This window comes from Chlorocebus sabaeus, chromosome 10 (genome assembly GCF_047675955.1).
Source record: "Chlorocebus sabaeus isolate Y175 chromosome 10, mChlSab1.0.hap1, whole genome shotgun sequence".
In the NCBI taxonomy this organism is placed as follows: Eukaryota; Metazoa; Chordata; class Mammalia; order Primates; family Cercopithecidae; genus Chlorocebus; species Chlorocebus sabaeus.
In genome coordinates this window covers 55,929,348-55,946,356 of record NC_132913.1, presented here as the reverse complement: position 1 = coordinate 55,946,356, position 17,009 = coordinate 55,929,348, and the positions used below count along the sequence as shown (strand labels likewise).

The 17,009-nt window shown below is 37.9% G+C and overlaps 1 protein-coding gene across 3 annotated transcripts in view; it reads right to left on the bottom strand.

Annotated features, from left to right (window-relative positions):
- CERS6 (ceramide synthase 6) overlaps window positions 1-17,009 on the bottom strand; it is a 317,758-nt gene that overhangs the window by 137,854 nt on the left and 162,895 nt on the right. For all 3 annotated transcript variants that reach the window (XM_007965259.3, XM_007965260.3, XM_073019784.1), the window contains exon 4: window positions 3,899-3,956. In XM_007965259.3, coding sequence (XP_007963450.1) covers window positions 3,899-3,956 — 58 coding nt within the window. The remainder of the gene's footprint in view (window positions 1-3,898; window positions 3,957-17,009) is intronic.

Here is a 17,009-nt window from a genome sequence, read left to right as displayed (position 1 = left end):
TCAGGGACACCAGCTGGTCAGTGTCCCCTTGTCAGAAGTCTTCTCTGGCTCCATGGCTCTTCCTTTGAGCCTCTATGTTCTGGAATCCCCTTGTCCTCACAGTGGCAGAGCCTTCCTGCTATTACTACCTTCACTATATCTCAATGCGGCGCCAATGGGTGAAGGCCAGTCCTTGAAATGTCTGTTACAGGTCCACAACAACATAAGGAGCTTACACCAGAGGTAAATTAACTAGATCACTAAGCACACTGTTTTCAGCTAACTTTTCTTCATAGAGAGACTTTTTCAAAAATCAGGAGGAGCTGCTTTACATTCAGGTGCAAGCTTCTTATCTCACTGCAGACTGGAAGTAAACAGCAGACCAATTTACTTTGAGCAACACAGTCTTGATGGTTCCCTCTGGTTAATGATTCTTTATGTTAATGATTCTTTATATTACAGTCACTCCTAAAATTAACTTCTGTGGTTTCTATCTCCAATGGACCCCTGACTGATATTGAAATTAGACTTAGGTATATCTTGAGTAACTTTTCTTTTACATACATGCATGTGTGCAACATGAATTGTGTACAAAATGTACCACATGGGTTGGGCGCAGTGGCTCACACCCATAATCCCAGCACTTTGGGAGGCTGAGGCAGGTGGATCACCTGAGGTCAGGAGTTCGAGAATAGCCTGGCCAACATGGTGAAACCCCAACTCTACTAAAAATACAAAAATTAGCCTGTCATGGTGGCACACACATGTAATCCCAGCTACTTGGGAGGTTGAGGCACAAGAATCGCTTGAACCCAGGAAGGGGAGGTTGCAGTGGGCCAAGATCGCACCACTGCACTCCAGCCTGGGCGGCAGAGTGAGACTCCATCTCAAACAAACAAACAAACAACAAAAAACTCCACATGGTCAGACATGTAGTTTATAAGAAAAAATAGAACCTAGGAAAATGTGTTAATTTGTATGCCTACATTGTCTGCTAGGACTTCAGAACACTTGAAGTATTTCTAGGTCTTCTTTAACAAAAGTATTTGACTCTGGCAGTTATAATTATGAGCAGACTCTCTTATATACAGCAATTATAGAAGCAGACTATATTAAGTCAGGCTTACTTTCAACTGCTTAAGTATTTCCTACCAACACAGCAGTAACTTTACTGAATAGTTCACTAACATGTCTGTAAGGTTGTTCTGTAGTATCTACTTCCCTACTTTTTAGGGTAGAATGGGTGCTTACTAAACCACCGTAGAAAATGAGATACAACAGGCTCATCTGACCTAAAGACAGAAGAAAATCGACCAGTGCAAGATGTCAGGGATTTTTCTAACAAACAGCACATGTAATAATTCACATTTTTGATTCTAGAAGTAAGTAGCCTCTCACCTCTTAAAATGGATCCACTATGCTGGTATTATGAGGATTTTCCTACTGTACTTTTTGGAAGAATCTGAACACAAAGACAAATTTATGCTGTATGGATAGAACTTTGTGCTTATTTTCTAAAATTTAAGGCATTATACAAATTTGAATTACCATGTTTTGATTATTTCTGACGCTGCATCCCTAATTTTTTTCTCTCAGTTTAGATGGGCAAATATATTGTCCATGCCAAGAAAGTTAATACAAATATTTTTAAAACGTGCATCAAAAGAAGTATTTAAAGTTCTATAAATAAGCAAAAATGATTCGGCTAGGTCAAGTCTACTACCCAAAGAAGGAAGTCACTTGGAAATCATGCTGAGGTCAGGGCGGTTAGGGCGGGCTCACCAACCGGAGAGAGCTCTGGAATAAGAAGGAGGAGCATGTGTTTCTTGTCAGGTTCAGCCTTTAATAAACTGTGTGACCTTCCGAATGCCACCTACCCTCTTCTGGATTTCTGCTTCCTCAGCTGTGAAATGAGAGGGTTGGACAAGATGGCTTATGAAGTCCTCCAAAGCTATTTCAGTCAGATGAATTCTATGTATGCATTTCTACTTCACATTATGATTAAGACTAAACCACACAGCTCATCAAAAATTGAGTGCTGCTTGGATGGAATTAAAGAAAGAAATTCCCACACAAATTAATTCAACAAGAAGAACAACGTCTAGTTCTTCTTTCCTTTCCTTTTTACTTTAAAAAAAAAAAAAAGCATTTGTTATAACCAGAGGCAGTTGAAAGGAAACTGGCATAAAACTGATCTAGTTTAAGAAAAAATAATTTCCAAGGTAACAATCTACTGACAGTTCCTCTTACTGCCTTGTGCAGACTCACTGAGGACTGGTGGATAAAAATTATTCTCATTCCATTCCGTTTGTTTAGGGACAGAGTGAACCAGAGCGAAGTGTCAAAGTGTTTCCTGTTCTGATGACAGATAACCACGTTGCCATATGAGAGCTAAAGAGGTTATATCCAGCAGGCCTAAAAGAAAAGGGCAAAAACGTGCTCATACTCTCTTTCCTTTCTCACCAACAAAGCCCCTCACCAACAGAACCAGGCATGAATTCCAAACCTTGACCTTAGTTAACAACTTGACCTTCCCATGAAGCACACCTCCTCCACATCAGCTGAAATTCCATCCAAATCTATTTCCTCTTCCAAGGTAGTAAAGTTATAAGCACAAAAGCTCTACAGCCATTCTATTTTTTCTAGATAAGTAAATCTGAAAACTAGAACAGAATTCCAAAATAAGCCATTTAAACCATGTTAATTTACTCCAGTTGAGAATTTCTTCATACACAGAAACCCCACAGAGTAAAACTCATCCTTTTAAATCGATTCAAACGGCCTCTGGGCCATATGGTCTTATTAAGTGAAAATAAGTGCAGTTACCAAAAGAGAAGACTACAAGTAAAAAATAATCCTCTAAAAAATATGATAATGGGAAACAACCACTATTTAATATAGAATTCACCGCAGGCAGACAATATTTGATAACCCAGATTTTAAAATCTTAAATGTATTTAAAATTTCCATGTCAATATTTACAAGATTAATAAGGCATGACATTTGATGCATTCCCAATTTTAACAAAAATTCTGTAATTAATAAAGATAATACTGATATCACTTTGAAGGCTAATACTATAGAGAACTTTTAAAAATAATTCCCCACGTTATGCCAAACCACTATTGTTAACATGTGAATGACTATGAGAAGATAGGTCTTCACAGGGTTTTATTTAACGAGTCTAACCCGATAGTAGTTCCAGTAAGAACTGAAATAACCTGGAAAAAGACTATAGCAGCCACAAGGCATTACTTTCATAGATTTCGGTCCCTCAGTTCATGCAGGATTATAGTAAAATCAATAGCAGGGGAAACAATCTATGAAAGAAATGAAATTTTTCACCAGCAGTTAGTGCTGCCCTGTTAGTAACTATGCAAGAGAGACAGAGAGAGAGAGAGAGATTACATATTATATCTTATAATATATATTATAATATTCATATAATTATGATACATTACAATATATAATTATAATTATATAACATTTATACTATATCATATAATTATATAATATAATATATATTATATAGTATGTATTACAATAATTATATAGTATATATAATGTACATACTATATTATATATAGTTATTTCTACTGGTGAAGAGTACAGTGGTAATACATGCTGCAACAATTCATGTTTTCAAATTGTGTGATGTAGAAACTCTAACTTCTTTCAAAACATCAGATGGATTTTATAAGCTTCCTAATGCCTGAAAAGTAATGAATAACCCACTGGAGTGAATATGCGACTTAGCAACATCCAAAATATTTTTGTAAGTCAAATGAAAATGCACAAATAATTCTTAGGAAGCCTGTTATGATTATCTAAAATATTATTACAGTCATACTTTAAAAAACACTGAGATATAGACATACACTTACATAAGAATTATGTAAAATATTTTGAGAGCTCCTACCTTTTTCAGGAATCTCACTCCGTAGGTAAATACATAAAGGTAAAATGAAAATCTCCACCTGTAGAAGGTTAAAAAAAATTTTGTGACATTCAGTTTATATATTCGCAGCATATACTGAAACAAGTAAAGGAGGGAAAAGAGTTCATTAAATTTGTCCCCCTCCCTCAACTAGGGATTAAACTTAATGAGCAATTTCAGTGCTAGCTGAAGCCATACACTGGTATACATGGCTTACAGAAAATATTTTGAGTATTATATTGATAACTTAATTTTTTCATTGTTAACTGCAATATTTGCCCAACTGCTCATCTTCGCACTCTCTAACATATGAACTTCTTGTTTATCACTCATGAAGGGATATGATTCAGTAACATGAAGGTATAATATCTCAATCAGACAAATAATTCAAAACCAACAACTTGAGTTAAATGAAGTTCATATTTGTTTTAAAAGACTGAATATTTTAAAATCAGGTAAGAATTTCACTTTGTCTTTTAACAACTATATCAACATCTTTGTGGATGTTGCTAAAGGAAGGCATATAGAATCTAAAAAAATCAAATTACAACTATAAATGACAATCGTATACCATGCCAAACTTATGGTCTAGTTATGACTTTCACTTTTAATGAAGAAAAATTTTTAAGTTTTCTTTTGATTTTAAATGATGGAAATGTTTTAAGTCTTTTAAAATATAAGATATATACGTGTGTGTGTGTATATATATACGTGTGTGTGTGTATATATATATACTTATTACAAAAAACTCTTACTCTAGTACTAAATTCCCAATTTTATTTCTTGTACTTCTGAGTATGAATAGCTATGCCTTTAAAAGCTGGCTGGATGTCACTAAATGGCATTCCTGATGTCATTAAAAAAAGTTATCTTGTAAGTGAAGACAATTAACTGATTGCAGTATAAAAGTCAAGAACTTAATTTAACTCCATCTCCATTAACAATCTCTCAGTGGTTGTGGGTGAGAGTGATAACAAGTTTCTGTTGGTTGTACAAATTCTAGATCAAAAATTAAAACCAGCGCTGTCTTCACGGGTGTGTGATTTAGGCAGTCATATAAGACTTCATGCTTGATTTAATGCTTTGGTGTTACCATCTTGAAATTCTTAACAGTTGTTGAACAAGGGACCCAGCATCTTATTTCCCATTGGATTCTGCAAATTATGTACCCAGTTCTGGTCAAGACAGACTCAACTAATTTTGGGCAAATTTGTTAATATCCTTTGATCTCAGTTCCATCTCTATAATGGGCGAGTGGGTTTGTGCTATAAGGATGCCGTAAGGATTTGGTAGCACAAGTATTATCTCTACTTCTCTCTTGTCCCTCCAAATCCTTCTTGTATGGAACTAGCCTACTTCATGCATTTGCCTTGTCTGGCCCCTGGAGGCAAATTAATTTGCAACTCTGAGATTAAATTATTTATAACAGCTGTTTCAAGTCTAAGACCCTTGTTAGTAGGTAGTGATCAGGCAGTTTTTATGTATAAAAAAGTTTTACAGAAGTCATTGGAATTCCTACCATCACTTATGTATCTACATTTTATTTCATCACTAAAATGACCCAGTTTTCATAACACATAGATTCTATTATAGGAGCACTGATGCCTCCATCATTTGAATAGCAACTTGTGATGAATATTTACAAGGCAGAGTTTATTTCCACAAAATATCTGCAGAAAGCAAAATTTCCAAGCATCTTGCAACTTGAAAAAGTACTTCTTTAAGTTGTAGAGTTTCATATGTTATAGTTTTAAATGCTAGCTACCAGTCCCTGATATAGTCCCCCCCAATCTTCTACTAAGATACCTGTAAAAGAGATAAATAACAAACTTCATGCAACGATGAAAAGGAAGATGTGACCTTCAACCTACTGCTAGAAGCAGTGAAGAATTCTTATAACGGAAAAAGAATGAAATTAGTTGTAAACAATGTGATTAGCAGTGAAAAGTCACAAGCCTTGAAGGAAGCAGGGAAATCTTCATCTGCATATCACCCTGTCTCCACTTTCTGCCATATTGTATAGAAATGCAAAAATCTGTGTCAGTCGGAAACGTTGCCCTTTGCCACAAGTGATTATGTACGTTTCTTGAGGCAGCAAGAGAATCCCCTACCCCATATGTTAGTGATAGTTACTTTCAAAAGCCAACTGGAAGAAGGAGATGCACTGTGAAACCTGGCAGTTTCAGCGACAGAAAGGCAGATTTAGGGACAAGATGACCTATGAAGGTATTGCATTCTGGAAGTTGGCGTTCTTACATAATCCATATATAAAGCAACAAAGAACAAGGCATTGGAGATAGCTGCTTTATATGAAACTTTCACTGAAAATGGGTCCGACTCTATAGACGTCAACCTGCTACAAGGTCAGAGATCTAAAAGAGGACTTTGACTAACAAAACAGGAGGAGAGAGAGTGGGGCTGAGGGCAATCCATACATCCCCTCTGTTAGCAGGTCTAGATGAATATCTCTAAATTTGGGAATGAAAATAACAGCTTGATGTCAGCATAGTTCTACTAAGTAGTAATAAATGTGGAAAGAAAAGGGCATGTTAAAGATTCAAAGGAAGAACAGTCTCCTAAAAATGACTTCCTAGAGGAATCATTAGTAATTTTTAGGAAAGTTTTAGGCATTGCCAATATAACACAAGATATGATCCCTTGAAACAAAACAGAAAGTTGTAAGTCAATAAAAGACTGCTGGGTAAGTTATAGGTGGAATAAAGAAGCATTGTACAGAGTCTGAAAAACGAAGTGCAGCATTATTATCCACTGGAGGGGAGGAACATAGATACATATGGTATAAAATTAAGTCATTTACATAGAGGGTAAATACCCCTGTAAGGTCAGAGCAAAGAACCAAAGATGAAAAAAGATCCTAGATCTGGAAGACTAGAAAATAAATCTAATTACAGTTGTTTCTGAGGAAATACAAGAACTGAAATAGAAGTAATACTCAAAGGCAAAAAGACTAAAAAAATATGAACTGAAAAAAAAGACAGACAACTAAATTGCATTCCAAACAATATCAATTCAAAGCAATTTCTGACAAAAATGTTGAATCCTAGGTTTAAAATTAAAAAAAAAAAATTTCAGTGTTCAAGCATAAAAACAACAAGTTGACACACATAAATCAAAGGAAAACAAATCACCATCAAAGGAACAAATACCCAGTTGGTCTTACAACTCTGCTGTATTACTAAGTGCCAAAAGAAAGGGAAGACTCAATCAAAGAAAGCTATTGCCAGGCAAACTGCCTCTCATTTGCAGAGGAATATATGAAAAGTATTCTCATATATTCAGAGGCTCTGAAAATACATTATTCATTAACCTTTATGAAAAAATTACTTCAGCCTATTCTGACCCAGCAATATACAAATAAAAAATAAGATTTCAAAAAGTAGAATTCCAGCATGAAAAGACTATGGTTAGCAACATAAACCATTGCCCTAAACTTCATCGCCAAATTAAATGCTGTTTTTAAGGGATAGTTTAATACAAAATATTTAGCAACAATAATCAAGGGATGAATTCTTCGATTAATGAAAACAAGGAAATGAAGCATTAAATTCATTCTTACAGGAACATTTCAAAAGACTTCTTTTGATGACAGAAATAGACTAAGCCTATTTCTTTAAAAATTTAAAGATTACTCTTGGTTAAACAAGGTAAATTAAACACATAAATTTACCTCTGTGTCTTTGTGAATGCACTAAACGGGCAAAAGAGGGATTATGTTTAGTAAAGCATAAACTCCCAGGGACACAAAACTGGAGTGAGGACAACCACCCTGTTTCAGGGCCTGGAAAGCTGCAGGGCAGGAATGTTAGCTTAGCTAGTGGAACCAGAAGTTGAATTCTAAACTATCTGTGGAGGATGCTCGGAAGGACCACCAATTTCCAGAAAGACTCCAAATAAGGAAACAACTTTGTAAGACCAGTATTGGAAAAAGAAGCCTAAGGATTAGCCTGTCCAAAGCCAGACACTTGGTAAGTGGAAAAACTGGGACACAAACCTAGCAGTGACTCTAAAGCCCTGTCTCAAATTCTACAGAATTAAAGCATACTGCTTTGCCTAGAGACGTCAATGTGTTCCACTACATTTGCTTGGATATGGAAGCCTTTTATATCTTTCAAACCTGAAAATTAGAATAGGAAGCTAGTAAAAACTACCACCCACTGAATCTGGTTTATTGTCCTTACACAACAAGGTTGAACAGGGCTCTTTGTTAAAATCAAGACTACTAAAATGTGCATTTGAAGCAGGAAACTAGAGCATTGAGGTCCCAGGTCTTGTTACCAGGCGTCACCCAAAAGGCAAGGGATTGTAAACTACAGAGGCAGGAGAAGCAGGGGAATCATCCGGAGCAGCCACCACCCCCCACCACCCTTCGCAACTCAGCACATGTTCTAGGAAGACCAGGGCCCGCATACGAGGGCCATTTGATTTACAACTGTAACATAGTACTTCCTCTATCCCCTGAGTTCTTCTAAGCACTTTACAAATAGGAAGTCATTTAATGAAACTGTTCCACACAACAAGGTAGGCACTATTATCAACATCTTTATTTTTTTTTTTTCCACTGATGAGGAAATGAGCACAGAGTGGGTTTAATTACTTGCTGAAGGCCACATAGCTAGTAAGAAAGTCGGGATTGGAAATTAGGCTGTTTGGTTCCAGCATCCAAACTCTTAACCATTAAGCTATGCTACTTCTTCCTCATTTTATACCTAAAAATTGAAGACAATGTATTCAGCTAAAATGATGTTTCTAACCTAGTGGATATTAGTGGGTGCTGTATAATTGAGAATAGTCTCTATCCTGAGGAACGGCAACTGACTGCTTGCAAATCTGGGGATAGAAGAGGACTGAAAAGACGCTTCTTTTCAATACCAGGGTAGCTAAAATAATATTAAGCTTATTGACAATTATTACCCAGAGAGTTTTTCTTTGTCCTACTCACTCATCTCTCTCTACCTGCTGAGCCACTGTGGCTCCTTCAGGATTTATGTCAAATTCTAGTTGTTCCATAAAGCCACCTTTTCTGGATGCTGCAACATGGAAAACACTGTAATTCTGACTTGTTCTTTACCTCCTTTCCTTCTCTTTGATTATAGCCACAAGCCTTTGAATTGCTTGTGAGTTCCAAGTAGAGTAAGACTGAGTTTTATTTATCTTTGCATTTCTGACCACAAACAGTGGCTTGCAAAGAACAGTTCCTAAATTGACAACTGAATTTTTATTAAGGGTATCAGTGCTCCTTTCATTTACTGACTTTTAAGTATATTTAAACCACAATAGGTCAAATAATTTATCAACTATTTCCAGGAACGGTGCAAGTATGAATAAAAAAGGGGAGAGAGATGACATATATTGCCAATCCAATTTTTAAAGTGATCAATCTGATAAAAATTTGGAATAAAATGGTAGTCAACTCTGGAATGGTCTAGCTAATGAAAAATACTGTTATTGTATGTAAAACTAAGATACATTGCTAGAGCACCAAAAAATCAGTATATGGTTCTTTTGATTCTGAAATTGATTTTATTGAGACATTTCTCATTTCAGCTTTTCCATCATCTAAATAAAAAGATTAACTCATTTATTATCAAATCCATGAAGAGAGGTGAAGTATAGCTTATACCTATGACATTAAAATTTTTCTTTCATAAAATTTAACATAATATAAATCATTGTGCTGTATCTTACAAATTACTACAAATGAAGTGAACTTATATAGTTGGATAAATGAGCAGAATATATTTAGGAACAAATATAGACTTCAATCTAGTGTTACTTTAAAATACATAAATCACTTTACCTCTAAGAACAAAGTAGATTGTCTATTTTTCCACTCAAAACTCACAGCTGATAACTTTCATGAGATACGATATTGCACTCATTTTTATCAGTTTTCCTGTCAAGTACAATGGAATTATAAAAACCTTCCAATAAGGTTTCTGTATTATATGTGACACATTCACTTCCACAAAGTTTTGACATGAAGTAATTGTGGATTCAAGTTTGATAGAAATAGTCATCTTTGTGAAGTCCTTTTACTTATAGAAGGTTCTCTTGGCAGGGGGGTCACCTATTTTTACAAAACAGTAAAAGCTGGCATTGCATGGGTACTTACTTTATACCTGATACCATCACAAGAGTCTTACATATATTAACTCACCTACATTTTGTAAGAACCCTATGGGATAGATACACTGTGTCACTATCATTCCCATCGTACTATAAGATGGATGGCAAGTTTAAATTACTTGCCAAAGTACATGGTAAATTTGGGATTCAAATCCAAGCAATTTGACTCCAGAGATCATGATTTTTACTATGAAATATTGAAAATTTTAGCACATACATTAAAATCTTATTTTTACTATAAATACCATTACTCTGCTGCTACCATCTCTGTTTCAGCTCCTTTTCTATTCTAAGGTAGGAGGGCAAATAAGACTTTGTCTACTCTTCACTTCTCTATTATGAAGCACACACTCAATGTGAAATGACTTAGCTAAAATCCTATTCAGAGTTGGTGTCATGAATGTATACTAGCAGAAAAACAGTTCACTGAATGCAACAATTCGGTCTTACAGGTGTTTTATAGGAACATCAGTACATTTTTGTCCACATAAATCAGAGGCATCTAATCCTGCATTCTTAAATTTTCTTGAAGCAGACATTGTTTTTAACAGCTAGGCAGGGTCCCTAAGAGCCCATCTATGACCTTATTCTACAGATGGAGGACCCATGGAATTGTAAACTTTTCTACATTTAACAATTTAACTTTGTGAAAGAAAACAAGTGTCCCCATTTTTCACACCAGGTCTCCATCAACATTTTGGGGTCCTGTGACCTTAAAGTCAAGACTAGAAATGGATAACTATGCCACAAGTGTCAGAAAAAGACTCAGATACCTGATATACTGCCTATTTTCTGAGAAGGTAGTATAGTGCTCTTTAGTGTATAAACATCACATTTTACAGATTAAACTGACATCTAAAGTTCTTAAAAGTCACCAGCATCAGCCTTTGTTTGGGTAGATTGGTAAATTTTTGATTTGTGGAACAAAATAAGGTCCTTCAATTATTTTGCATTTAATAAGTCAAACAAAGCCATCAGACATATTCAAGCACGCTAATGATTCAGATACAAAATTCTTTCTTGTCCCATGGGCTTTTAGCCAAAGTGTCTAAACACGGCATTTTTTTCCTGCTTTACTGAGGTATAACTGAAAGAGAAAATTGTATGACGTGAAGGTGTACAACATGATAATTCATACACAGATACTTTGCGAAATGATTCCCATAATCTAGTTAGTTTTAAAGCTGGGTCACCTTACCATGCTATATATTAGATCCCTGGAATGTATTTATCTTACAACTGAAAGTTTGTTATCTTTCAACCAACATCTCCCTCTTTCCCCCAACCCTATCCCTGGTAGTCACTATTCTACTGTTTCCATGAGTTCAACTGACACCATATTCTGAAGTTGAGGAATTGGTTTGAACTCTTGGTTAACTGATTGGTTTCATCTGTAAACATCGTTAAAAAGTTGTCACATGATTTTTAGGTCAGTAGTCTCCTTTTCAAGCTGTTACTGAGACACTGACTTTATTACTTGAGTTCAATGGAGATGTTCATCAACTAGGGAGGAAGCAAATTGTAGTCTGAAAAACATCCCATATGTCTTAAACAATAAAATAAAGGTGAGATGAAAGATTCCTCTGACATAAAATCTAAATTTCTAGAGTAGCTTTCAAGCTTTCATTAGTTTAAAGAAACTAACGTCCAAAGAAATATGATAGCTAGGGGAAAAGATGTTACTCATCCGATGGACAGGTTATGCAGACTTCAGTTCTTGCTTTAAGACAAACATTTCCTGAAACTATTTTCACCTCCATCAATAATTAACTGTAACTCTAAATAGTTTTCTTCGTTTGCTTAAGGCTCAGCTCTTTCTGTTTGAAAAGGAACAGAATTATCACTGCAAAGTCCTTGAGGTTGGAGGTAAGTCAAACCCATTCACCTATTCACTTTTCATTCTCCAGTCAAAGGTGAACTTAATTTGGGCAGAAGAGTCATTAAATCATTGATTCAAAAAATATATTAGGCACTTATGGAAAGTCTGATGATTTGCAAAGGAATGCTATATGTCTCTCATATATATGCATATATAAAAACACACATATATGTAGTAAAAACAAAAGAAAATATAAACATCAAATTCAGGATAGACAGTACTTTTGAAGAGTAAAGAACACAGAAGGTATACAGCAAGCTGGTCCAAACCACAGCCTGTAGGCCACATGCAGCCCAGGACGGCTTTGAATGTGGCCCAACACAAATTTGTAAACATTCTTAAAACAGTATTAGATTTTTCGTGATTTTTTGTTAGCTCAATGACCATCCTTATTGTTAGTGTATTTTATGTGTGGCTCAAGACAATTCTTCTCTCAGTGTGGCCCAGGGAAGCCAAAAGACTGGACATTCCTGGGGCATAAGGGGAGCTTTAGCTGATTCTGTAATATTTCCATCCTTCAAAACAGCATCAAATATAACTGGGTGGGTTTTTATTATATTAGTCTCTGTGCTTGTTACATTTTCTCTGTATTATATTTCATTATTAAAAGATTCTGTACACAAGAATTACGCTCAGAAAGTATTAAATGACTATGTCTTTTCCTTCTCACACTTAGAAATGTCATATGACTTGTTCTTTATGCCATCATTCAACCATCCTTTTCTAAGCATCGTAATTACTTTTTCTGTTTTCCTGTCATTGTATTCATGTTTTCAGGGCTAAAATTGCAATTGGAAGTGTATCAGCTATTGTATGCATATATAATTCTAAATCCACTATGTTCTATTTCACACATTTAACTTTGATTTCGTTTTTTAGTGATTTGGTCATAGGCTCCATTAACAGCTAGCCCATATTGTTCTTTATTGGGACCCATTCTTTTCTCTCGAAGTTGAGTACCCTTGTCAAGCACCCATCAAGGTAGAATTCAGCACCACTGGTATCTGTCCTTTCCCATTAGTCTTCCCAACATCAGTCCTAGTCCCTACAATCTATTCGAAATACATCTGCAAAAAATTCAATGTCATTCTATTAGGTGAAATTCTACCTATAAAATACCTCTCATTACTTCTAGAATTCCCCTGAATATACACTAATCTTATAATTGTCAGCTTAAAGTCTATTTACACTCATTTGAATGACCATAATTTGTGGGAATCAAAACAAGCAAGAATTTTCCAACTAACCATTGTCTAGTGTAAGGATAAAAAAGGGAATAAAATATTGATCTCTTGTGGCCAAAATTAAATTCAGTCAATATGACTTTGGAGCATGCACTGGCAAAGGTCACAATTCTTTAGTGTGTGGTTCAAACAAAAGTAGCCAAAGGTTTATTATTATTTAGAGTCAAACTAATGTCATGTATCCCTTGAACATCAAGCCTCTATGTAATTTTTTTCTTGTCTGAAAGCATATTGAAGACAAAAAGTCACTTCTTCAGCACTGATACTGCGGATTGCTAAGGAAAAGAGAAAACTAAAGCCAAAATTCTCAAGTTTTCAAAATGCATGTACCTTTGATTTTAAGAAGTGAATTTCCCCAGCTGGGCAGATGGCTTGAGCCCAGGAGTTCAAGACTAGCCTGGGCAACATACTGAGACACCATCTCTGCAAAAAATAGAAAAATTAGCCGGGCTTGGTGACACGAGCTTGTATTCCCAGCTACTGGGGAGGCTGCGGTGGGTGGATCACTTGAGTACAGCTGGTCAAGGCTGCAGTGAGCTGTGATCACACTGTGTCTAGAATTAGTGGGTTCTTGGTGTCACTGACTTCAAGAATGAAGCTATGGACCCTCGCGCTGAGTGTTAACAGTTCTTAAAGATGGTGTGTCTGGAGTTTGTTCCTTCAGATGTTCAGATGTGTCTGGAACTTCTTCCTTCTGGTGGGTTTGTGGTCTCGCTGTCAGGAGTGAAGCTGCAGACCTTCGTGGTGAGTATTACAGCTTTTAAAGGCAGTGCGTCTGGAGTTGTTCGTTCTTCCCGGTGGGTTCATACTCCCGTTGGCTTGAGGAGTGAAGTCGTAGACCTTCACGGTGAATGTTAACAATTCACAACACCAACACCAGCGTGGCCCAAGCAAGCAGCAGTAAAATTCACTACAAAGAGCAAAAAACAAAGCTTCCACCGTGTGGAAGGCGACCCAAGCAGGTTATTACTGCGGGCTCGGGCAGCCTGCTTTTATTTCCTTATCTGGCCCTGCTCATTGGTCCATTTTACAGAGAGCTGATTGGTCCATTTTACAGAGAGCTGATTGGTCCGTTTTGACAGAGTGCTGACTGGTGTGTTTACAATCCTTGAGCTAGACACAGAGTCACAGAGTGCTAGTTAGCTAGATACAAAGTTAGCTAGATACAGAGTACCAATTGGTGTGTTCACAAACCTTGAGCTAGACAGAGAGTGCTGATTGGTGCATTTACAATCCTTGAGCTAGACACAGAGTCACAGAGTGCTAGTCCTCTAAGTCTCCACTGCTGGTGTACCCGGCACAACCTCCACAGCTGCTGGCCCAGGTGCTAAGTCCCTCACTGCCCTGGGCCAGCAGTGCCGGCCAGCCACTCCATGTGCCGGGTCCCCCCAAGCCCATGCCCGCTGGAACTCACACTGGCCCTCGAGCATGGGGCACAGCCCCAGTTCCCACTAGGTTAGCTAGATACAGAGTACCCACTGGTGTATTCACAAACCCTGAGCTAGACACAGAGTGCTGATTGGTGTATTTACAAACCCAGAGCTAGACACAGAGTGCTGATTGGTGCACATACGATCCTCCCGCTAGATATAAAAGTTCTCCAAGTCCCCATCGAGGTCAGGAGCCCAGCTGGCTTCACCCAGTGGATCCTGCACCAGGGCTGCAGGCCCAGCTGCCCGCCAGTCCCCAGCTGCCCAACAATCCCCAGCCGCGCCTGCACGCCTCAGCCCTTGGGCTGTGGATGGGACTGGGCACCACGGAGCAGGGGGCGGCTCCCGTCGGGGAGGCTCAGGCCGCTGGGGAGCCCGCAGCAGGAGGAGGAGCTCAGACATGGCGGGCTGCAGATCCCCAGCCCTGCCCCGCAAGGAGGCAGCTAGGGCCTGGCGAGAATTTGAGTGCAACCCCTGCAGGCCGGCACTGCTGAGGGACCCGGTACAACCTCCCCAGCTGCTGGCCTGGGTGCTAAGCCCCTCACTGCCCTGGGCTGGCGGTGCCACTGGCTGCTCCGTGTGCGGGGCCCCCCAAGCCCGCGCCTGCCAGAAGTCGCACTGGCCTGCCAGCGCAGGGCGCAGCCCCGGTTCCCGCTGGCGCCTCTCCCCACAACACCTCCTGGCAAGCAGAGGGAGGAGGCGCCAGCCTCAGCCAGCCTAGAGAGGGGCTCCCACGGTGCCTTGGCGGGCTGAAGGGCTCCTCAAGCGCCGCCAGAGTGGACGCCGAGGCCGGAGGCTGAGGAGGTGCTGAGAGTGAGGGCTGCTAGCACATTGTCACCTCTCAACACCACTGCAATCCAGCCTGGGCAAGAGAGCAAGGCCCTGTCTTTTAAAAAAAAAAAAAAAAAAAAGTGAATTTGCCCTTCTCTATTACTGTGTTTGGTGTCGGTTTTCTGCTGCAGGCTCTACTACACGTCTCATAACAAAACACGAGACTGAGTAATAGAACTTTCACAGGGATAAGGTGGAAATCCATCACTTATTACTAAATCCATACCTATTAACAATAGAGTAAAATGTCTTTAGTTTCTTTATCTGAAAATGGGGACTAAAATACCTAATTATTAAGGTTGTTAGGGATGAGAAGGGAAAAATTAAATTAAGACGAACAGGAATGGATCCTAGTTGGCTGAGGAGGCTCATTCTACCTTTTTTTTTTTTTTTTTAATTTTTGTTTCCATAGGTTTTTGGGGGAATAGGTGTTATGTGGTTACATGTGCAAGTTCTTTAGTGGTAATCTGTGAGACTTTGCTGCACCCATCACCCAAGCAGTAGACACTGAACCCAATTTGTAGTCTTTTATCCCTCACCCCCTTCCCATTCTTTCTCTGAATCCCCAAAATCTATTGTGCCATTCTTATGCCTTTGTATCCTCATAGTTTCCACTTATGAGTGAGAACATACGATGTTTGGTTTTCCATTCCTGAGTTACTTCACTTAGAATAATAGTCTCCAATCTCATCCAGGTTGCTGTGAATGTCATTACTTCATTTCTTTTTATGGCTGAGTAGTATTCTATCATATATGTAAATAGATGTGTGTATGTGTGTGTATATATGTATTATATATATGGAATGTGGAGCCAGTCCAAATGCCCATCAATCAACGAGCGGATAAAGAAACTGTCCACTTGATGATTGATGGGCATTTGGGCTAGTTCCACATTTTCACAATTGTGAATTGTGCAGCTATAAACGTGTGTGCAAGTATCTTTTACATATAAGGACTTCTTTTCCTCTGGGTAGATACCCAGTAGTGGGATTGCTGGATCAAATGGTTCTACTTTTAGTTCTTTACCATAGTGGTTGTAATAGTTTACATTTCCACTAGCAGTGTAGAGGTGTTTCCTGTTCACTGCATCCATCTCAACATCTATTACTTTTTGATTTTATTATGGCCATTCTTGCAGGAGTAAGGTGGTATCACATTGTGGTTTTGATTTGTGTTTCCCTGATCATTAGTGATGTTGAGCTTTTTTTCCTGTTTGTTGGCCATTTGTATATCTTCTTTTGAGAATTGTCTATTAATGATTGATTTTTTTTTCTTGCTGATTTGAGTTCTTTTTAGATTCTCAATATTAGTCCTTTGTCAGATGTATAGATTGCAAAGATTTTCTCCCACTCTGTGGGTGCTCTATTTACTCTGCTGACTGTTCCTTTTGCCATGCAAAAGCTCTTTAGTTTAGTTAAGTCCCAGCTATTTCTCCTTGTTTTTTCTGCATTTAGGTTTTTGGTTCTTTTAGGTTCTTGGTCATGAAATCCTTGCTTAAGCCAATGTCTAGAAGGGTTTTTCCAATGTTATCTTCTGGAATTTTTATAGTTTCAGGTCTTAAA